The sequence below is a fragment of the Corapipo altera genome, unplaced genomic scaffold, assembly GCF_003945725.1.
Source record: "Corapipo altera isolate COAL_440 unplaced genomic scaffold, ASM394572v1 61286, whole genome shotgun sequence".
In the NCBI taxonomy this organism is placed as follows: domain Eukaryota; kingdom Metazoa; phylum Chordata; class Aves; order Passeriformes; family Pipridae; genus Corapipo; species Corapipo altera.
In genome coordinates this window covers 5,970,227-5,993,715 of record NW_020884907.1, presented here as the reverse complement: position 1 = coordinate 5,993,715, position 23,489 = coordinate 5,970,227, and the positions used below count along the sequence as shown (strand labels likewise).

The following is a 23,489-nucleotide window of genomic DNA, read 5'->3' as shown; positions in this document are numbered from 1 at the left end:
GTCTCTGAGACCTTAGCACAGTCCATACAAAACTTCCACCAGTTAAGTTTGGGGATACTTGATGCAGAGTTTTTCATAACTGCTGCTAAAGCATTTTAGTGCATTGATCTGCAACTGAGAGGAGATTGCCTGGAGGTGCCAGAGGAAAACGTTGTACAAGTGAAAGGGAGGGCAATAGTTTTGTTATCGCTTACAGGTCGGCCAGTATTGGATACTTAAAACTGTATTCAGAAGCATATTGTTAATGGTCCACAATGGATGGACATAAACACTTAAGAAGAAACAAGACACCTGTCCTTTGAATCATTTGCCTCTAATTGGTAATCATTGGCTATTCCTGCTACAGGTTCAGCTTTCTGCGTGCACTCCAGGCTTCTGAAGGCAGAATGCAATTGCTGGAGGTGGTTGTTTTTTCAGAGAAGAAAGTTCAGCTGACTCGGGTTCAAGTGGCAGTACAAAGCAGAAATACCTGTTAAATCTCTCAGACCTTTGTTGCATTGGTAACCTCAATCACTTAAAGGCCATCCCACATAGTTGCATAGATTTCAGAAAGAAGGGGAATGTTGTGGTTTGTCAAGCAAACACATTCAGTGGCATGCTTGATTCATTCTGTGGAGACAAAAGGGAAGATTAAGGGGTTGAAGGTGAATTTTTCAGGTTTGCCCTCTTTTTGTTGCCTAAACTAATAGTAACTTTGTGGATGGGGTGCTATTCCCATTTATCATGGATTGAGCTTTTATAAGAGTGTTGATTGCAACACTCCTGGCTCTCATCTAGAGCAACTGCAATGTTGACGTTTTCTTGGCTTAAGAGGGAAGAGGGGGAAGATGATGATTAGTAGATACAGGATTTGTATTTCTTTAATTAGGAAACAGATCTTGACTAGATTGACTCTTAGAGATCTGACTACTCTTTTGAAAACAGATTTCTGGAGGCAGCAGTGGACATGGCTAGTCCTACTTTACTAGCCATGTCAGAAACTGTTAAAATGACCATTTATCACTTCGTCCTAATGGGGTAATTCCTTCTGGGTGGCAACAGGGGAGAATCGAAGTGTGAATCGGCCAGGTTAGCTGCAAGAGAATTGCAGATTTACGGGTGCCTCAGCAGTGAGTGTTGGCTGACTTCCCTCTGAGCATTTTTAATAATAACTTTGCATCAATTGAATAATTAAAAAATACCAGTTCTTTGTGAAGACTGAAGTAGTAAGTTACCTGCTCTTGCCGACACAAACTTGCTTATTTTTAGTAATATATTCCTAAAAAGACCAATTTCTGTGGTTATTTTCAAATTGTAAGACTGTGGTATTACCTTAGTGGAGCTCTTGTGGATGTAGTACAAGGTCTTTGGCTCTGTATTCTGAGAGTACTCTGCCAAGAAGATGTTTACTGCTTGTGAAACTCTCTTGATCAGTTTATTGCTTTTCATGTAAATTGTGCTTTTTGTAATTTTTATTTTTTTTTTAAATTAAACCAGCAACCAAGCCCCCTAAACTGATCTAAAATAAAAGCTTACTTTTGTTCTAACATCAGAACGTAACAGTTTGCTATAAAGAATTCTGAAGAGTCTTTGTAAATGAAAAGGGAGAGGTAATACCTTCTGTGGTGGTTTTCCTGTATCTTGCCAGTGCTGTTGTCTGTCTGCTGCTTGAGGCTATCAAAGCTGAGTCCTTGTCAACTTTGATGCTTTTGTTTATATCCTGTTCATGGTAATAATAGGTGAACTGATGAATACTTAGTCAGGATTATGTTAGTGGTTTCATGGCAGCTTCTATCTTGCATGCCTACAGCTTGTCCAAATGTTGAATTTTATCTGACCCTGTCAGCTTCTGGAGAGCAAATACTCTTTGTATTAAAAACTACTCCCTAAATACTGTAAGGTAAGACAAAGTAAATCTGAAAGTCTGACTTGGGACTGAATTTGCACTTAACCTGTATCACTTTGGAGTTTCTTGCAAGCTGGGGGAAGGATCAAGAGGATGTCTTTCACAGCTGTCTTTTCTCTTGCCCACAGAATGTGTTGAAGAAGAGAGACCAAGTTCAAGCAGAGTATGAAGCAAAACTGGAAGCAGTAGCCTTGAAAAAGGAAGACCGTCCAAAGGTTAGCACTCCAGCTTACTCTACAAAACCAGCTTACACTCACACTACTTCCTGAAAAGAATGGAGAAGCAGAACTTGCTTTTTCTTGGTCTGGTGGCTTCTTTGCAATATATGCTTTTATAGCTTATAGCTTCTGTTCTAGCAGAACAGAAGTTTGTTGTTGTCAAGCTGATGTGAAATAAAGACCTAGGTATGATCTTCCACAATTGGGAGCAGGGTGACTCTGTAACACCTTAGCAGCCAGTAATCGGTTGGAGTGTTTAGTAGCAGGGACTGAAGCAGTGGTAGAACAGCCCCTGGTGACTTAGCAGTATGTCAGCTAGGTGACTTAAGGTCCTATCCCTGGCACTGTGGAACTGTATTATTCTAGGACACTGGTTTTGATTTTGGAAGACTGGAAATTTTGCCACTTCTGCTAGGGATCTCTACCTCTGTGATGCTGAACAGACACATCAAGTGTCACTAGGTGACAGGTTTGGGCTGGGCTCCATGCAGAAGCAAAGCTGTGAACTGACATGCTTATGCTGACACCTGCTTCTGCACGAAGCAGGGTACAAGAGACTTTTCTTAAGTCGCTGCAGCTTTAAATGGTGATGACAGCAGGGTTTGTTCCCTTCCTCTGCTTGGAGGTTTTTGGTTCCCCTTACATTTGTATTAATAACTAATGGAGGACTTCCCAGTATTAGGACTACTGTACAGTAATCTTACAGGAGATTCACATAATATTTTTAAATCTAAGAAGCTGAAGAGGATGAGAACATAGAAATGCAAACTAGTATTCTTCTGATCTTGCATCTCTCATGAACTTCAAATAGTGGTGTATTAGGTGTTTTACAATGTTCTTGTATTTTGGTCTTTTGCCTGCCCCACTGCTGTCTACTGTGGTATGTGCTTTACTTCCTCAGTGTAGCTTTGTATAAGCAGGTATTCTAACAAGTTGTATCTAGGATGGAGGGAACTAAATCTAGCATATCCAGCAAGCCAGTTGAGGTTTTTAGGTGTTTGACTTTATCAAGTGGAATTGCTGAACTTTGGTAATCTCTCACCTATTAAAAGGCCTTTGGATCTCATATCTCAGTGGGATTATTATGTAAAATGCAGCACTTAAATAGCTGTCTTGAGAATTTTTGAAGACCTACATCTCGTCTCCAGAGTATAAGTGTATTTTTTGACAACTCCTTCTACCTTTTTTGTAACGTCAGTAGTTTTGTGTCATTTATAAGATGAAGTTGAACAAATTATATAGAACTCCTTGCATGTTCATAAAATATTATCCCATGGTTTTCAGATCCTTTGCACCTGGAGGAAGTGCCCTTGTCTGTAGGAGCTGGTGTAGCTCAGAGCTATGCCTAGCACCGTTCTTACATTTGATGTGGTCTCCTGGCTGTGACTTGCTGGAAACTAAAAGCAGGCAGAGGGTCATGAGCTGCAATTATGGAATGGCATTTGTGTTCCTTGTACTTGCCAATTTGGTAGAAATTATGTAAAATAACCCCAGACGAAATCTTACAGGGGAAAAAAAGCTTAGGTTTGGATCATGAAAGGAGGATCTATGGCTACTTGATAATCTCTTCCACTAGAGGGCATTCCAGGCCTCGCTGGGCACATACCCAGGCCGGCATCACAAAGCTCTTCTGGTGTCATTAGGTCATTCTCACATTGAGATCGTCTGTTTAGAGCTTGCAGAAGGCTTGTAGGGCTGCTGTAAATGTCTGTCAGGAAGTACTGCTCAGAATGCTGGAGCTTACACCAAAAGCATAATGAATGTGGTGCTTAACAGAAGCATCACAGTATTAGTGCAGAATCTGCAGCCTTTCAGTTTCTAGCAAGTGCAGTGGTGAAATGCTGCTTACCCACTTCTGACCCATGCTGGAGCTGATGTTTCAGTAATCCACCAGTGCAGTTGTTGTGACCCGCCGCAGAAGGGGAGAGTCTTGGTCTACTGGGGCTGGGGTGTAAGCCCTCCCACCAAACTCAGAGATGTTATGAGTTATTATACACTTCCGCCACAGGTGGGAACACCTTGCACCTCCCTAGGCCGGGGAATTTTACAATTGATAGCGTCACAGGACATGTCATGAGTCTCTGACATCTCCTAAGACAGTTGCAGCTGCCTGTTGTGTCAGCATCAGTCCTGGTCCATCATGGTCTGACATTTGAGATGCGTAGCCCAGGCTGGATGCACAGAGTTATCATGTGAAGGGAGGACATTGGCATGATAAGAGGGATTCTCCCACCTTGCAGGATTTGCCTCTTCTTAGCCTCTTCCCTTATCTGGAAATCCAGTTTGTAGTTTCAGGTATGCATCTGCACCCAGGATAGTTGGACAGTGGCACCCAGTTGTCTGATCTGAAGGTCCTTTGGCGGGATTCAGGGAGCAGTGGGCTTTGCTGGGTGAGCAGCTGCTTCTTTTCAGTTTGTAAAAGTCTTTTGGTGATCTTAGAATGTGTAAGGCATTAACTGTTTCAGTCTCTGACAGGAGTGAAGGAGAGGTGTGGTTTCCTTTTGGTGAGATGGAGTTCACCTCTGATGACCTAATTTCTTCTGTCTGCCTCAAGGGTTTGAAGTGTGTTAGTCTATGGGAACAGTAAATTTGGCAGTGCAGAACTTGAAGTTGACCATATGTATTTACAGAGGGAAAAAAACCTTGTAACATTATCTATTTCCAGAGAATGAGGAAAGTAGAAATACCATATGCTATTATTTTATATTAATATATGCTGGATTTTTTCTGCTTCAGAATGATTTGTTACTTGATCCTCTAGAGGAATTTTAAAGTGGACATACCATCTGACATGACCACACAAAATTATAGATGTGAGGCACACTTAGTTTTTTAAGAGAACAGAATCAATGTGAAGAGGATTAGATACATGTGTAGAACTTCTTATATAGTAAGGTGACCAGACTCCTGAATATACACTTTTATACTCAGTTTTTGCCTGCATATACGTCTCTCATAAGTTGAAATGGATTCACTAAAACAGTCATGGGCCATTGAAGAGTGTTTTGGAGTTGAAACCAGTTATCACTTTGGTTTTGTGGTTTGTGGAGTTTTTGAGCTATTCCAGTAGCTGAGAAGAGACATCGGTAAGAAAGCAGCAAGTTCCCAAAGCCCAGTCTGCTTTCTGCCCAGCTCTTAGTTGCTTGCTAGTATTTAGTGTATCTACTGGTAAAAGTAGATAAAACCATCAGCATTGATGTCTTTGCACTAGTGTTTAAACACTTTATAAGGTGTTTAAAACCTGTTAATTAACTTAAAATTTTGTTTCAACTACTGAGTTGCTAATAATGTTCTGGGAAGCTGCAGTTTTGTAAGGAAAGGCACTCCTAAACAGGACTGCTGTTGTGCAGACACTGCTTTCATGTGGAGTGGATGAGGAGGATCACAAGGATGCCTGTGGAGACTTAGCTGGAGTTAATTGCTGTTGTTCCTTAATGAGAGCATATGTGACCCATTTGCTGACCACTGGGTTGTCCCTGTAGCTCTAAATTCGTACAGCCCTCTCAGTCTGACCTGCAGGAGAACTTGCTGTGAGAAAGAACAGATTTTTGTATAGCTTCATTGTGGTTTCAGATTCTGGAAGAAGCAGCAGCAAGCTGGTGAGTGCTTAGAAGCTAACTTAATTGGGAAATCTTACTTGGTTTGACTTCCAGACTTCATGAACCTTTCTCTTGATAGCCCAGCCTTTCTCATTAAGCAGAGTACTTAAGATGCAAGGTATACTTGCCTTGAGGGGAGCATCATCTGAACTTTCCAGCCATAGGCTTGGTAGTTCTTGTCTGAAGCTTATGAGAGAACTTTGTCTGGAGTTGTAGCAGTGTGAATTCTATAGCCAGCAGTGCTCAGACAGGGTGAGGGAAAAGGTTGTCTACTGACTCCCAAGCTGCCTGTAGGGTCTGTTCAGTTGTTTGAATAAAGGGAAACTCAAATCCCATGAGTATGAAGAACTCCTGTGTCTCAAACAGCTTTATTGGAGAACAGATATAAGATCTTCTCTGAGTCAATGTAATACTTCAGTGATCACCCCTTACATCCTGGAGAAGCACGGTTGTTATGTTTCTGCCTAGATGGGCCACCTTGCCAAACTGCAAGGTAGTAGCACACCTCTAGCTTCCTGTAGTTACCTATGAAAAGCTTCCTACGTAGTCTGTTCATCTTCTTCCTTCTCTTAACACCTTTCAGAGAAAAAGGGAGTTTACTGAAGGTAAAAAGTTCTGCAAATGTTCTTCATTTTGCCTTTTACCTTTGTGCAAGTCACAGTTTTCAGAGCAAAAGTTTACTTCTTCTGTTGGTACCACTATGCAGGGGTTTCCTCTTCTGAGGTCCTGGGATTAGTCTGCATGTCCTTACAGGATTCCTCTCTGTGTGGACCATGCAGCATAAGGAGAAGGGAGAAAAAGGTGTTCATGGGCTTCTTGCTTGAAGAAGCACTTGTAAATTGTTCCTGTAATTGCATAACATGATGTTAGTTAAAACATGAGCAAAGAACACCATCTTAGTTGGCTTAAAGTGCATGCACTTTGGGCCAGCGATTGCTGTCATAATCCATTTAAATCTCTACCTGATTTGCAATAGGCTCTCCTTCAACATTTCTCTCGTTGTTTTTGTATGATTGCGAGCCCAGTGTTGAGCCCAAGGGTATATGAGCCAGTCCAGAGTGATGATCACTAGTGCTTTCCAGTTAGGAAAGGCAGCCTGTAAGGTTAGAAGTGGAAGCTAGAAACTAGAGGCTTAAGAATTTTATTCTTCAGTTCCTAAGAGAGAACACTTAGGTTTCTTATGCAGCTTTCTGGATAAGCCTAAATGTTGATTGTATTATACACACTGATGTAAATTGGGAAGTGCCTAGTGCAGCTGTAAATGGGAAGGAGTAAGGTTTTCTGTGGAGCTGTAGCCAAGCTGCTAAGTTTGAGCACTTGGAACTGAACTTAGGTACCCAGCACTTACACCAAATGCTTTTCTTCTTCATGTGCTTTTAGCAAGTGCTTCCTCCAGTTGCCTCTATATCACACATGGAGATGGAAAGCACAAATGCTCACCACCTCAAACAGCAAAGAACAAATCAAGCAATCTCATATCCTCTCTAGTTCAGAAATGTGGCTTGTCTCCCCGCAGCCATAACTGAATTTATTCAGGGTAACTCCCAGTGAACCCACCTTTTCTTCTGTGGTTTTGCTCAGTAAGGTTTGAGCTAATTCAGCAATCTAGGACTCAGTGACAGTTTTAATCTTCTTTTCTTTTGCTGCAGGTACCCACAGATGTTGAGAAATGTCAAGACCGAGTAGAATGTTTCAATGCTGACCTGAAAGCAGATATGGAGAGATGGCAGAACAACAAAAGACAAGACTTTAGGCAGCTACTCATGGGGATGGCAGATAAAAACATCCAGTACTACGAGAAGGTATGTGTCACTGTTGGAGCATTGGCAGAAATAAGAGAAGTTTATTTTCCTATGAGGTGGTGATGATTCTTCAGGATATCTTCACACTGTCTTGAAGATAGAAATATTAGACATCTAAACTAGTTCTCTAGTGCTATGGAAGCTGCTCTTTGTCATAAGCTTAGTGTAATGAATTGCTATTCAAGGTAAAGTCATCTCTGTAGGACTAGTGGTCAGCTCTCAAAGAGCATTTCATCATGCATGCTTGTCTGTTTTGCACTCTTGAACTGAACAAATTACTGAGCAGCAGCAGTGATGAAAAAGACCAAAATTACATCTTCTAGTAATACTACCAGAGTAGAAAAATCTCTTGATTTTGCCTTTTATGAACAAAACTACATGAGTTAATACACATCCATGGACTCATATATAGATTACACTTGGTATATATAAATTATTCTAGTCTCTGTTCCTTTGTGCATAGTTTAGTCCCTTGTATGCTAATCCTGAAAATACCTAGCCAGGTGCCTCTGCTCTTTTTCAGTTGGTGCATGTGTACCTGAGATTTGGTGTCAGATTTTTTACTTTTTTATTTTTAACTGAAAGGGCCTCAAGGCCCCATTTAACTACAGATACTGCCAGTCTAGTTTTCCTGCGTGCTGGAGCAGTGCAACCCAATGCAGTGGTTGATATCATAGAATCCTAAAATGGTTTTGAAGGGACCATCTAGTTTCAACCCTCTGCCATAGGCAGGGGCACCCGTAGAGCAGGTGGCTCAGAGCCCCATCCAACCTGAACTAAACCACTTGAAGACATGGAGCATCCACAGCTTCTGTGGGGAACCTGTTCTAGTGTTTCCTCATCCTAATAGTAAAGAATTTCATCCTAATTATCTAATCTAAACCTGGCCTCTTTCAGTTTAAGGCAATTGCCCCTTGTCCTATTGCTACAAGCTCTTGTAAAAAGTTCCTCTCCAGCTCTTTTGTAAGCCCACTTCAGGTATATTAAGTATTTAGGACATATTAAATGCTACTAGGTTCATGCATAGCAATATGCTTTATCTTGCCTATTCATTTTTTCCACATCTACTTTACAAGCTTCTTCCTAGTAACAGGCTAGGTTACTTCTCTGTGTAGGATTAGTATGCAGTACCTTTTCCCATTCGATTGTCTGTCATGTCAATAGTTCATAACTAGTCCCAGAGAACTTCCTTCATCCTGGTCTCTTCTAAGGTGCTGTGGAGGGGGATATTAAAGACTCCTCTGAACATGCAGCAGTGCCTCTGCAATTGACATTTAGATCTGTTTTGCTCTTAGCAAGGAGGCTTTTTTGGTAGGAAAGCATGTAGTCTCTTCAGGGTACACAATTAGAAATAATTACTCACCTGCAGTACAGTCAGAAAGGTTAGAAGGAAGATATCTCACAACAGTAATTTGTGGATGTAAGAACTGGTGATGAGTTTACCCATTCCCAGCATTTAATAATAGGGATTCCATGATCTGTATTTGTTCAGTTTGACTTCTGAGCTTTGAGGTTGAAAGATAGTAATGACACACAGTACAAGGACTGAAGTTAAGTACACATCTGGGCAAATGACTCCAAAGCCTGGAGCGACTTCCTAATAACCCAGAAGCTAGACTCCACTTCTAGTTTACTATACTAGGCACTACCAGTTTGTCATTCAGTGGAGTCAAGTCCCAGAGCTGTACTGGAATACACTGGGTCTCAGAACTACCTTCTCTAAATGCATGTGTTTTTTTTCAAATAAGTTTGGTGGCGGTAGTCTGTAATAGCTACCATTGTGTCCCAGTCAGCCCTACCTCACAGTAACACTACAAAGATGTACATTTCTATTTGCAACAGTTTGTCTGCCTAGCTGAAAGCTGTGGTGTTCTTCAGTGTAGAAGAATCTAGATTGGTGTTTGGAAATCCCAGGTATTCTGATGATTTCTAATGGCCAGTTGACAACTTTTGAAAATGTGAATTTGTTTAATTTGTTTGGGAGGTGCAGCCACTCTAACACTTTTTTTTGCTGTTTGAGATTTTGGTGGGTTTTTTTTATTTCTGTACTAATCTGTGAAGACCCAATAGATTTTCTTCAACTTGCATTCTGGTGATGTGGAAGAGTTAGTCAGAAGTTACAAGAACTGATGTAAAACTCATTTGTTAAATCTATATTTCTTTCTTCAGTGCCTTACAGCGTGGGAGTCAATTATACCACTATTGCAAGACAAGCCAGAGACCAAATAAGAAGTACCTTCATGGACAGTCTAGCACTTCTATGCTCAGTACCACTAGACATACTGGAACTGTATGAAGGACTCTTTTTTGTCAAGTTAACTGAAATGACAGCTGCACTTAGGCTGGAACAGACGCTCTGAAAACTATTTGAATTTTTTTTTCCTCAATTTTTGTGTTTAAACTGGGGTATGTTTCATCTTTTTGGGTTATCTTGAATGGTTCCTTCTTTTTCCTATGGAGTGATTGGGGTTTCATAGTGAAAGTGCATGGGGATCTTGATAAAACTTACCTCTCTAGTCTGGAAGGAACTGATGAGTGGAGCACTAAAAAGATGAAAATAAAACTCTACTGCAAGGTGCCATATGACATCTTTATTACCATTCTGTTTTGTTTGCTAAAAAAAAAAATAATTATTTCTATGATACTGTACTCCCTAACCAATCCTTATCCTTTTTTTTTTTTTTTTGAATGGACAGGGAAAGGCTGGGAAAGAATATTTAGAATATTTTCTGTTTCACTACAGCCCATATGCTCCCTCTGAATAAAATGGTCTCTGGACACTTTTCTGTCTGGGAGTTGATCTGGTCTTATAACATACCACCACCACCCACAGACAGCCTGTGGTGTGAGCATGAACTGTGGTTTTTGTGAGTGTGGCATGCTGTTGGTTCCTACTGAGTATCGTTGTTTACCTTGGTGATTATGAAGTAATGTCAGTTGGCTGAATTGTACTTGTGACTGACTTGGGGATTGGGATCAGCCTAGCTGTGGGAATGAGCTGAACAGCAGCCTTTCAAGGGCCCCTTTTATGGGAATAGTGGAGGAAGTATGAGTCTTTAACTTTTCTAAAGCTAGCTCCAGAAGTTGCATGGTGTAATTCTCTTAGACCATGCTTTAAATATGGATTTTACTAGAGGCACTTCAGGCTTGGTCACTTAAGATGCCTGCTGTAATAAAGGTAGGACTCTGCTTCCTCTCCCCATGCATTTTTTTGCAGCAGCCAAAAAGTGTCAAATGTTTGCTTCCACCAAGCATCAGCATGTGTGAAACTTGCCTTAAATGGCTTGGTGGGAGGTAGATGGGTACCCTGGTAGGTAAAGAGTGTTCATACCTGTCTCTGCTGAACCACATGGCAAGTCTTTTAAGAGACTACTTTCGTTACAGATCTGTTTTCTTAGTAGTTTTTATTGGCCTTTAGAAATGTAACGGCTTCTGCAAGTCCCTTTTTTTCTCCTTTCTCTTGCAGTCCAACCTCAAGTAAATGCCGATTTGGTGTTGGTGGCCTTAGGAATGCTGATGTGATTCCCATGGTCCTAGAGTCTTGGTTTAACAGCATGCAGATAAATCTTTTTTAACCATCCTAAGGGTGGGGTTTGGGGCTTGTATCAGTGTAATATTTGGATTTGGGGAATAAATAACTCAGTGCTTACTGCTAAATTTTAGTGATTACTTGATCTCTGTTAACATTCTTGCAAAGAACCTGAGCAGTAATTGAGAATGTCCAAATTCTGTGTTCTCCTGTGACAACCTATCAGGTTTGGAATTTGTCCCTTCATAAACACCAAGTGAACCTGCAGCCTACTCAGCTTGTTGGCTTTATAGCAACTCTCAAGATGAGTTATTGCAGTACTGTGGTAGCTCTCAGGCTAATGAGGTGGTGCTGTCTGAATGAAAAAGTCAAGTTTAAGACATTCTAAGAGGTCTTCCTTTTTGATTCAGCCTTCACTGACAACTCTGTGGTACTAAACAAACTATGCTTCTTGTTTTAAACTCGGTTTGTTTCTACAGTTATGTGGTGTAAATGAGAACTCTGCATTAAGTTATTGTTAGGTTCAGAATAACAGAGTACTCTTGTTGTGCAAGGAAAGTACGTAGGGGGATCATCCTGAAGCAGTCTTTCCTTCTAGAATAAGCACTTGCATACTATCTAAGAGTCTGACCTTCAGGGTTACAGTCTTCTCTGTTCTCCGCAGAGATCAGCATACTTTTGGAGTTGGTTCCTGTGTGGTAAATGGAATTTTGTAGTTGACTCTACAACATCACTGAGAGTCAAGCAAAATATAATTTGAACTAATACTTAGTCAGTGTTCTCTCCATCTTATTAAAAAAAAAACAAAACAGCAAAAGATGAGTAGAAAGATTGGTGGGTTTTTCCTACAAGTGGTTTCATCTGATGCCTTACAAGACTGAGGTCCTGTTTCCACTTAGTTTTATGTCAAAATGAAGTGGGTGTTGGTTCTGGGGAGTTTAGCAATTAACATCACAGCTGTGCATGAGAAGCATAATGGACGTGGAGAGTACCAAGTGAAGTTGAAATCAACATGTAACTGTTGAAGCTGGAGATGTTGAACATCAGCTTGAATTTTATTCCAGCTGATGCCACCGATTTTGTGGTATGGTTTTTAAACTCATCCTCATCCAAAGCATGTTTTGATTTCAGACAAATCCCTTTCTGGCTATGCTGCTGGAAAGGTGGGCACACTTTGCACTTCTCAGAGTATGTGGCGCTGTGGCAACTGCAGGTTGATTTGGAGAAGAGGCTGGAACATGCATGTCAGGCAGTGGCCACTAACAGGATATATTACATGGTCTGAAACACTAAAACCTCTCTTAAGCCTATACAAGGAAAGTAAAACTTCACGTTCAAAAGAGAAGTCCTCTGCAAGAATTGCCACAGTGTAAGAATGGTGTGTAGTGGTGAGTCTCAGCTCCTATGAGCTATGGAGTGGTGTCTTTTTATGAAGAGCTGTTGTTAAATCATGAGGTAACTGTTGGGAGAGGCTGTGAGGTGTGTGGAGGATTCCTGACTGTGATATTTGGGGCAGCCAAACATGCCAGTCGGGAGAACTACGAAAGTTACAAGAAATTCCTCTAAGATGTACAGAGTAATACTTGTAAAGCCTCACATAACTGCTGCTAGTGAGAGGTTGAGACCTGAACTGCTAGAGGAACTCTTGACGTGTTATCCTGTAATTATTACAGGATATGAGTCTTTACTTTGGATGGCCCAAACTTTCATGAGATAAGTTAAAGGTCTTGGTAAAGGGAAGCAGGAATAGTGCGGGAGCTTCATCTTTGAGTAACTTCTTGAGTGTTAAGTCACTTAGATCACCCTCTGCATATGCACCAAAATGACATAAAAAGTAGTTGGCACCCGTGTTGTGAGCCTTTGTAACACATGGTTTCTTCAGCAGTCCTTAAATCAGCCCAGCTGTCCTCTTAATCCATAGCCAGGCCAGGGTCCCTCTTGGAGGATACATAATTCACTGCTGTCCTGGTTATTTTTGGGGATGTTTGTTTCTTCTCTTAAGTGGCACCAGCACAATAAAGCACTTGTTTCTGTGCTCAGTTATGGACCATGCATTGTTAATGTATATCTTTACCAGGCTCTAAATCTTGCAATAAATATAGATGTTAAAACACCATGGCTTTTTCAGGTACACATTGAAAAATGAAAAGGTGTAGCCCTAAAGACACAAACTATTCTGATGTGAATTGTATTAAGGAATAAACTATGGATTCTTCACTGAAGTCTGCTTGGATTTTTGTTGCACTAATGCTTGTTCTAAGGATAAAGTAGTGTGATGAGTGGTAGAAAAAAATATCCACAAAGCATGAGCGGCAGAGACAGTTCAGTGGAGGTACTGTGCAGTAGCCTTGCAGCAGTGGCTCTGCATAGCCTGTTCATGATGCATGTTGCTTCAGGTGTCCTGCAGATGCCAACATACAAAAGAATCCCCTCCCAGACCAGCAGGGACTGTTCAGTGTTTTAACAGGAGCCATGCTTTTGTTAAATTTAACTGTATATGGTTATGATTAATGTTGCATACTGTTTAAAATCCTGGTGCTGATAACCCCTTAGCAAAATTGCATAGAATAAATTAGCTCATTAGATGTTCAGTCATCTTAAATTTTGAAAGTAGAAAAGTTTTTCCTCTGGTATATTAACTTTTACTACTATAACCAATACGTAGGGAAAGTAGGGACTTTTTTTTAAGATAGGGGAGTTGCTACTACTTTGAGATTGTTTTTGTTTGTTTGTTTTGTGAAGTAAAACTGGGGATCACAGGAATCAACTTGCCTTCTGGCAGACTGAATGTTGCATTTAAAAGTTTTTGGGAGTGCTGTTTAACCAACTTTAAAGACTTAAGTGGCAGTACTTAATTCTGTGCTTAGCACTTTGAAGTCTTGCTGAGGTGTCTGACTTGTACAAGTACTTAGTAATGAACTGGACAAGTTTTAAGGTTGCATGCCTAGGGCACAGTATTTGTGCAGAAAATAATGCACTTTCCAAAGAGGTAGACGTAGATCAGCCTTATATAAGAGGCATGCTGAAACAATAAAGGCTGGTCGCTGTCCTACACTACTTTGAAGGTCTTGGTACTCTATGCTTTGAAGCTAAACTGTTTCCTTAACTCTGCTGCTGCTGAGATATGTATCCATACCCTCAGATCAAACAGCAGGGTTGGGGCCAGTGCCATATTCCCACTGCACAGGGAGGCAGGTTGCTGACAGTCCTGTAATAAGAAAGAGCCAAAGGGCTTTTGTCTGTAGTACACAAAAATAGAGAAGCACTGTTCTTGTTCTCGTTTCCTCTGTGCCTGCATCCGTCTGTCCCTCCTTAAGGTCTGGAGAGTTGGGCCATGCAGTTGAAGGTAAGCTGGCTATGAGCCTCACACATTGTGTGGAAGGGGTCAGTGGTGGGGACCAAAATGATGCTGGCTCATTATCCAGACTCTTCTGGTTTCAACCTCTGTGAATCCACTCACCAGAACTAGAGTCACTGTTCATACCATTTAAAAACAAAATGAAAGCTGTGAAAAGACTTGTCTCTGTGTGAATTAGCTAGTAAACGATGTAAAAAGGGGAAGGAGGCTTTTGTTTCCTGCACTTGACCAAATCTGGTAACTGTGCTCTTGTTCAGACTCGCAGGCTAGGAAATGTTGTCTTGCCTTCTGGTGCTGGCATGTTTCTATACCCTTTCATATATCTCTGTATAAATATACTTTGTGCATTGTTTACTATGGAACTAGTATTGATGGAGAAAAACATTTTGAGGTAAAACTGTTTGTAATTCTCTATTAGTGTGTACATTTTTTTAAAATGCACCGTCTGTTTACCTCAATTAATTTAATGGAATGGACCAATAAATGTATTAAAAGAGGAGTCCTTTACTTAGAATAAAGTTTCATTTTTTGCAGCCTTCACCACTGAAATTATGTGTGTGCTTATTTTGTTGAGCAGCTCACTATATTACTGCAGAAATACCCTTTCCCTGAAATCTTATTCCACAGTTGGTTTAACTAGAAGTCATCTGTTGCTGCATTACTTCTGCTACTGAAAGTGAAGCATGGAGCTGAGGAAAGATGGCAAGTGTGTGTGGAGAGGAACTGGGTGGCAGCAACCTCCTCAGAAGATGGGGTTGCATAATGAGTAACCAACTTCTTCTTGCTGCATCCCTGCTTGAACTGAAGCTGCCTGATTTGCCTCCAGATTATTTCAATTAATGAAGGGCTTTTAACTTCCCTTTTCTTAGTCCAGGACCTCGGAAGCCACTTAATCGTTGTTAGTTCAATTAGTGTGTAAGCAAACACATTCTTTTGAGGCATGCCAGACTTTTGACTCATGTTTGGATTTCTCTGACATCGTCACATTCTAGTTGCTGTATTGTATGAGGTTCCTTTCCAACCCAGATTAAAGCTGAGGTAACAAGGTGACTATTGCCTGGTATCGGTGTCCCTACACCTCCACAAAGCCTGTAGGAGTAGTGTGCTGTGCTTACCTGTTCTTAACACATTACAAGAGTAGCACATCCTGGTGGTGTGAGCTGAAACACCAGCATTGGCTCTTGAGTCTTAGTCCTGTGAGCTCTGTTGAAAGACTGTCCAGGGAGAGTGGGACAATTTACCAGAAGTCAAGGGCACAAATATCTGTTCAGGAAGTGTTTTATTGTAGGAATTACTAAAAGTGTCTTAATCTTACATCTTTTTACGACGGTATTTCTGTATTTCATGGTCTTTTATATGACGTTATTTGGCTGTGCTGATTACATCTTCTGTAGCACTTGGGAGAGCTGGTGTGTCCTGCTGATGGCTGTGTGCACGTTGCATATGGCTCACAGCCCCCTGTTTCATCAGCCAAAGTCACAGAACTGCCCTGAGGTTTCTGAATGAACAGACAGGAAGGAACTAATGGAAAACTGATCCTCTGTTTTCCCCTTCCATACTGAATGGTGTGTCTAGAAACACTGTTTTCATTTCTAACCTTTATTGTTGTCCCTCTATGCTATTGCTGACTAGCCCAGCAGAAAGCAGAATGCTCTGAGGGCTGCTAGTGTGCAATAGCCAATGCACATACTCTCCAAGATGAGGTACTGCAGAAATAACAAGGAAAGCTTCTTTTTCTGGGTGAGCTTAGTGACTGAGAGGCCAGGGCATGCTGTGAAATGGAAATACAAATGATATGCTTTCGGTAAGGTTGGTAAGTGTGGGGACTAATGCTTGGCAAACCTTCCACTTTGGTAGCTCAGAGAGTTGATAACGACCAAAAGATGCCTCTGTCACTCAGTCAGAATCTGAAGGGAGCCAGTGGTTGAACGTTGTTTGATGGCCACAAAGCTGTAAAGAACAATAAAAATGAAGATGATAAAAAAATTAGCGAAGTACTTTTTCAAACTGCAGTTTGCTTTCTCCCCATCTATATCTTAAACTTTACTGGGGTATCTGAAGCTGGCTGAGTGCTAATGTGAATCCTTTCAGTGACTTGCCAGCCTCTCTTGTGTACAAACAATGACATTGTTACCAGTTGTCACATTTCAGACTTCAAGTCCTAATAACCCCTAATTACAGGAACCTAGTATTAAAAATTTGAGTACCAAGCAGTGACTCCCTGTTAAGCAGAGGATTGTGCATAAGAAACAACTCTTTTGTGTCTGGGAAACATGACGAGGACAAGCAGAGCCAGGGGAATGATGAGTATGATGTAGCCCTCCCCCACGCTAGTAGTCCTGCTGACACCAGTTGTCAGGTGTGTTCACAAGCCCAGAAAGCCTTTGGTGCTCTGGATAAAACAGGTGGTGATGTAAGAGCTTTCCTTAGTGTTCCTTTTTCATTTCTTCCTCTTTAAGTGATACTACTGAAGTGGGTATACATAGTGCCTTTAAACTTTCTACTACTATATTTTTTTAAATCATAGCCAAGCTGGGCAAGAATTGTGCCTGGGATCAGAGACTAGCCAATACAGTATCTGCGTTATTTCTGAATGAAAATATTGTTGTTGTGTGGATTAAATATTGATGCTATCACAATGCATTTCATGTGAAAGAATCTTGCTGTTTCTAGTAGTGCAACAAGCTGGAGCATCCTGGGGAGGGGATGGCAGGCAAGGTGAGATTTGGAGACAGATACTTAAAAAATTCTGGAAAAGTAGATAGAGATGCTATTTCAGCCTTCTCTCTTCAAATTAAGCTGGTTTTGTGCTTAAAACTTGTTCTTGAAATTATACCTCTCAGTCACTCTGTAGCGGTACAGTTGGGCAAAGTCAGTGGCTCAGAAAAGTAACCATTTCCTTCACTGTGGTAATGGTTTCTTTTTGAAAGAAAAACCTGAGGGAAACTCAGATTATTGTTTTCTATCACAATGAGTAAGTAACCTGTAATGTAATTTTTAAAAAACATTTTGCTTTGTGTAGGATTATTCCTTCATTCTTCTTACTACTATTTTCACAGTATCAAGCACTTACATCTGTGTGAATGCATTGTTTCCTAGGATTATCACTTAAAATCTGCCAAATATTCATGCTACATTAAACAAAAAAAGGATTAAGGAAACACTGACTAGATGTTGCAACTTTCATTCTTTGAATGTCCTGGATATTTGTCAATGCCTTTCTGCAAGTTTCTTCGTTTCTTCTGATTTTTTTTCATTTTAAATTCAACTTTTTTCCCCCCACCTATATTATTCACTTTAGACCTAATATCAGGAAGCATGGAGAAAATACAGTGTGTCCTTTTGAACAAAGCCTTTTCTATTCCTTACCTTAAAGGGAGGAGACTCAGGCAGCCAACTAGAAAAGACAAAATGAAGCAGAAGCTGCTGTACCAGTTCAGTGTGTTTTGATAGATCTTGTTATAGACTGTAGATGTCACTACTCCCGTGATGACTAAAGACAGCTGCAGCAGGACAAACACCTTACCTGTAAAACAAGAACATAGTTTGTTACTGGGGATTAAAAAACCAGCTGTGGTACCTCTTCACAAATCCAGGATCACAGCTGTGTGGAAGAGCAATGTGGTCATTGCTTCACAAAACACCAGATGACATGAGCTTGCATCTGCTTCTGTTCTAGGCCACAGTTAAATGATTTTTCCTTCTGTTAGGTATAGGACAAAAGATCCATCTGGAAGACGGCTTGAAGAGTCTAGATGTAAAGGTAGCTGCTTAGAAAAACAGCAATAAACTGGGCAATAAGTGCTCCTTTCCCTAGAAGGTAGAAACATCTTCAGGATAGGAGAGACTTTAGTCTGCTTCTGCCCTAGGCCAGAAGAGTGGGCCACAGGGTTGAAAGGATGATAATGCCTGAAATGGGGAGGTATATGTGATTCGTATGATGGTACCTTCAATACACTGTTGTAAAATATATTTTACTATTTTGTAGTAAATTTTCTAATGGAAAAGAACTCCTGCTGCTGTTTTCAAAAAATTCTAGTTGAAACAGCTTTTTCTAAGTGTTTCTCTCATGATAAATGGATGAAGGGGAAGTAATGCAGTCTGGCTGGGAGCAAGATCAGGGCTGCATGCTGAGCTTGCTGCCCTGGTAGCCTTTTCCACCACGTAAGGAGATGAGAGACTGCTACCAGAAGGCAAGGGCTGCTCTGCTGCAGGGTCCTGCTTGAGATCTGGTCTGCTGCTGTCATCAGGTGCAGCACATATGGTCCATGGTGGAGGTTAAAAACAATGTTATGATTAATAATAATGATTAATTGGAGTGTGAGCTGTGTTCTTTGTGTCAGGTAGATGGTTTTGCTACAGTGCACATTGAGGGAGCACAAGCAGTAGGCATGAGCTGGTTACAGAACAGTGTTGTGTTCCTAAGGCAGAAAGGACAGGGTTGTGAAGGATGGCTGTGGGAACATGTTTGGAGGACATGGAATAGTTGGGGGCCTGTGGTGCTATTTGAACACGTGTCTCTTGTGTCTAAATCTAGCTCATTGGTGTAAAAATCGTACCTTCAATACACTCTTGTAAAATATATTTTACTATTTTGTAGTAAATTTTCTAATGGAAAAGAATTCCTGCTGCTATGTTCGAAAAAGGGTCCATTTTTATGCGAAGTTTATTCTTTGTAGTTAAATCATGGTCTGACAGGAACAAATTGCCAAACATGCGGAAAAATGTTTGGAGAACATAAAAAAAGATGAAAGAAATCCATCCTTCCCAAAACGGTAAGTAAAAGAAGCCAAATATAAATGGTGTGAATATCACAGTGCTTCAACTCAACATCCTGGTGCTCTTGGTTTTCCCTGGAGTACTGTGTTTTTGAGCAGCACCTCAATTATTTTCCCTGCCTTTGACCTACACACTGATAGTAATCTTTCAAAGCACGTGCTGAAAATTCTGTGGATGAATGATGATGCAAGCAAGGATGACAAGATTGGATGTGACAATCTCATCCTGCAAGTTTCTCTGCTCCTCCCTTCCCATTTGTGGTATCATCTGTCCTGTTATTATTACGCAAAACACAGATTGCAGCAATAACTTACCTTTCTCTTTGTGGTCTAGGCTGAATGAAGAGATTTGTGGGGTTTTTTGTTTGGTAGGGTAACAAATACTTACCATAGGATGATCCTTCGACATGCTTGGACAACATGGACCTGATGGTTGGTAAGGGGATGAGGGCAAAGAGCATCACTGCCCGTGCTGTAATGCAATGAATTTGTAGTTATCATCAGTACCTGCTCTTTGCTACCTAGCACAGCAGCCACTGCTTTTGAAGACTACATGCCTCTGGCTTGGGCAGGCACTTTGCTTCTTTGCTTCGTCTTTTTTGTCCCTTGAGTGCCAGAAAGAAGTAGGTCCTTGCTTCAAGACAAGGTGGATAAGCCACTTCTTGCTCCCATTAGCAGAGGTACTTTGCCCAAACTAGACATAGGCTTTGGTCTCAGCCAGACATCCCAGAAGAGATGGAATATAGCACTGTCCTTAGAGATAGTAAGGATGGTAATTTGAGTCTAAGCAGCAGACAGAGCCCCTAGTACTACACAGCCTTGACAAGAACAATACCTTTATAACACTACAGTTGTCTTTTATCTTGGCACTTCTGGCTTGCAGTATTTTAGGCTTTCTCTAGTGTGGAAATGTATCGGTAGCTGGAATTACCTTCCTGTCAGCAGAACCAGCCTCAGGGAAGACTTGGTCCATGTCTAGTGTACCAAGATGCTTCTGCAGTGCAGTATCTTCTGCAATGCAGTAACACTATACACACTGTATAGCAGCATGTGTTCATGATCATGAACAAGCATATTTTTTTTACTTTTTTTAAAATCTTTTATTCCCCAGCCTAATTGCCTAAATAAGGAAAATCTCTTGAAAATTTCACTTAATAAGTGTTTGGCTTACTACTCAAATACAATATTCTATCATCTTTCCCTTTAAGATAACTTTGTTTAATTTTCAATTTCTCATTCCCTGTGGGGGCAGACAATAAAAATTGCTTCAGGCTATTTATCTTCAGTTTTTTTCTGACTTTCAGAAGCAAAACCTCAAAGCTATACAATACATGATACTCTGTCAGACATTTCTGCTACAAAAACCCAATTCTTGGGTTTTATTTTTTGTGTTCCATCAGAGGTTACCTCCCAAAAATAAACTTGCCTTTCCTTTATCATTGGATGCCACCTGTCTATTATTATCAGTCCCTTGGTCATTTATATATAATGTGAGATTTGTAAACTATATTATTACGATGTTTTAGTTGCTAAAGCAGCTCCAGTGTTTCATTAAGTTTCCCATCAGACATAAGAGCCTTCATATGACAAAAATAAATCCTATCTTAAGATGTTTGCTTAATAGGAAGCCTTTGCCATTTTGTTTCTGGCTCACAAGAAGTGTTTCCCATTGATATGGTGATGTGGTCCAACTAGTACAGGGAGTCAGCAGTAATTCCCATTCCCACAGAGTGTGAACATTGTTTCCCTGCTCAGATGTGGTCTATGATCAAATGACAAATTACAAGTCAACTGGCCTTAAACTAAGCCTTGGCAGGAGTATATGCCTCCTCTGGATATTGTAGGGTGCTGAGTGTAAGAGTGCAGTGGGAGATGTGGGGAAAGGGTAATAATAAAGTTATCTTGCATATTGCTCATGTGACGGTCTGTCTAACTCCCTGCTTGGAAACCTGTGGTAAAGCAGAGCAAAAAGCCCTTCCAGTGGTGCTGTAACACCCCTTTCTCGGGGTGCATTTGCTCATGAGAGTGGCTGTTTGACTCACCAATGTAGAACAGGAACGTCCACTGCACAAAGGCCATGATGAGGATGCCAGCACTGAACGATACTACTCCAATCATGATCATGGTAATGTCCCTGAGGCATCTGGAGAATACAAGTACCCCTAGGAAGCTGGTGATGAAGATCACGTACCCAGCAGCATTGCCATGGCCGATCTCCACAGCATTCCAACTTAAAGGCTCCCTGAGCAAGAACAGTGGGAGTATGTTCACTGCACCAACTACAGCAAGGTCATAGAGGATTGCTGCCACAAAAAGCAGGATGATGATGAGTTTCGAGGGGGATATTAGAGAGGAGCTGCTGCCCCCTGAAGGTTGGGAACTGCCTGTTGCTGCTGCTGCTCCTGTATGGGCTGGTAGCTGGCTACCCACCTCTTCTGCATTCTTGGCTTTGGCTGGGCAGGAGGCTCCTGGCTTGGGGACTGTCAGGATAAAAATACTGTAGAGGAGGCAGAAAGCGTAGCAAGCAATGCTGCAGCACACCAGCACAGTGCCTTCTCGATAGCGGTCACTGAAGCCAACAAAGAGGTAGCCAGATGCCATGCTTCCCACAAACCCAGCGAGACCATACACCAGTTCAATAATGATGAGCCGCAGAGACCTCCTGCTCTCGGAGGAGCCCAGGGATCCCAGAGCCATGATGCCTGCCCAAAGCGTGGTGAAGCCTCCTGTCAGCCCGTTGAGGGCAGCAGCCCCATACATCACCTCGATTGGCCAGCCCAGCAGGATCAGGAGGAGCAGGAGAGTTTTGGAGCCCAAGTAACCAAGAAGAGGGAAGCAGATGGGGATCTTCCGATGTATCCTGTCCCCTAGCTTGGACAAGCCGTAGGCTGACACTAGCGGGCTCAGGCCCAGAACAAGGTTGTAGATGATGTAAAAATTGGAGACAGCCTTCTGCTGAGCATCTTCTAGTGCATGGGAAGGAGCAGTGCCATTGGTCTGGTTGTAGTAGTTTTTCACCACCAGCAGCAGAGCTGTGTCGTAGAAGGCACTGGCCACTTGTGAGCTTGCAACCACCGGCTCAATCCATGTCTTCATTGCCATCACTCCCACCATGCTGCTGGTCACTGCCTCTTCTTGGAGAGAGCTGCTTTCAGGGAGATGCAGAGGGGGAAGCAGCTCTTCAGAAGCTCTGCTCTAGAGGCATGTTTGGAGACGAGCAGCAGAGGGAAAAAGAAAAGGTCTGCCAGGCTGCACAGGATTGGAGAATTGTGCAAGAGCTGATCTGGCTGGGAGGATATTTGCACCTCGCCTTGCTATGTATATGTACACATGCACATCCCTGCGCTGCTCTGAGCTCTGGCTCACGCAGGAGAGGCTTTTGTACAGCTGGAGAACACCCTGCACTCGCTGACTGCTGCTGCTCCTCTTCCTGGTTTAGTTTCAACAGAGGTCAGATGACCTGGGGGAATTTCTCTCTCACAGATTAGGAAGTGAAAATGCCCCGATCAAGTAATTGCTGTAATTTGGGGTGGTGGTTTGTGGGGTTTTTTTGGGGTTGGTTTTTTTTGAGGTTTTGTTTGGTTTTCCCTTTTTGGCATCCTTCATGTGTCAGAGGACTCTAAAATAGGCTGGGGGGGCAGGGGATGGTTGTGTGCCTATTTATTAGGTAAGTTGTGAATTCCCTTTACTGCTTCCTTTCCGTTCTTCTACACAAATACATCATTGGCTCTTTTGCTTTTGCCTGCGCCTTTTTTCCCTGTAGCTGCATCATGCCTCTTATGTCATTGTTGTTTCAATAATGTAGTCAGGAAATTACACGAAAAAGAAAAAGTAAAGTCCTATTTTTGGTAACTTGTCTCCTATGGCTGCACTCTGCCTGCTGCATTCTTTGGCTTTACAATGTGGGAATTTCTAAGAGGATGAGACAAATCCCAGTTTATCCAAAGGCATCGGTGACTGCTGTGTCCCAGTAATCAGCCAGCTGAGCTGGAGGCTTGGATGGGCAAAAATCCTACTCTGGGAAAAGTTTTCCAGCCCCAGCTCCTTGGGGTGATGGTTGTGCGTCTCTGCAGGTGCTGACTCCACAATCAGCTTTGCATCTCGAAGTCAGCTTCCAGTTTTGCTGCTGCCTGAGGAGCAAGTGAAATGACCCACTCAAGCGGGGCCCTGTGGCCATGACAGGGTTGCAAGCCAGAGGCACAAGAAGCTCTTGGAGCAGGATATGGTGCAAGCAGCCTGCCAGCTCCAAGGAAGATGCTTGCAGTCCCAGCTGCAGGAAATACTTGGAGGATATTTGGCAGTCTCAAAAACACTTACTTA

The 23,489-nt window shown here is 41.8% G+C and overlaps 2 protein-coding genes across 2 annotated transcripts in view; one reads left to right on the top strand and one right to left on the bottom strand.

The window, feature by feature from the left end:
• Positions 1–14,924, top strand: part of SNX30 (sorting nexin family member 30) — a 50,600-nt gene extending 35,676 nt beyond the window's left edge. Inside the window, exons 7-9 of the mRNA XM_027652540.1 lie at positions 2,014–2,100; positions 7,352–7,504; positions 9,674–14,924. Coding sequence (XP_027508341.1) covers positions 2,014–2,100; positions 7,352–7,504; positions 9,674–9,733 — 300 coding nt within the window. The 3' untranslated portion in view covers positions 9,734–14,924. The remainder of the gene's footprint in view (positions 1–2,013; positions 2,101–7,351; positions 7,505–9,673) is intronic.
• Positions 14,925–15,499: 575 nt separating this feature from the next.
• Positions 15,500–22,940, bottom strand: SLC46A2 (solute carrier family 46 member 2). The gene is made up of 4 exons (XM_027652539.1): positions 21,212–22,940; positions 19,558–19,641; positions 17,761–17,917; positions 15,500–16,341 (listed from the first exon to the last, which is right to left on the bottom strand). The coding sequence occupies exons 1-4, from the start codon at positions 22,281–22,283 to the stop codon at positions 16,284–16,286; spliced, it is 1,371 nt and encodes a 456-aa protein (XP_027508340.1). The 5' UTR covers positions 22,284–22,940; the 3' UTR covers positions 15,500–16,283.
• Positions 22,941–23,489: the final 549 nt, after the last annotated feature.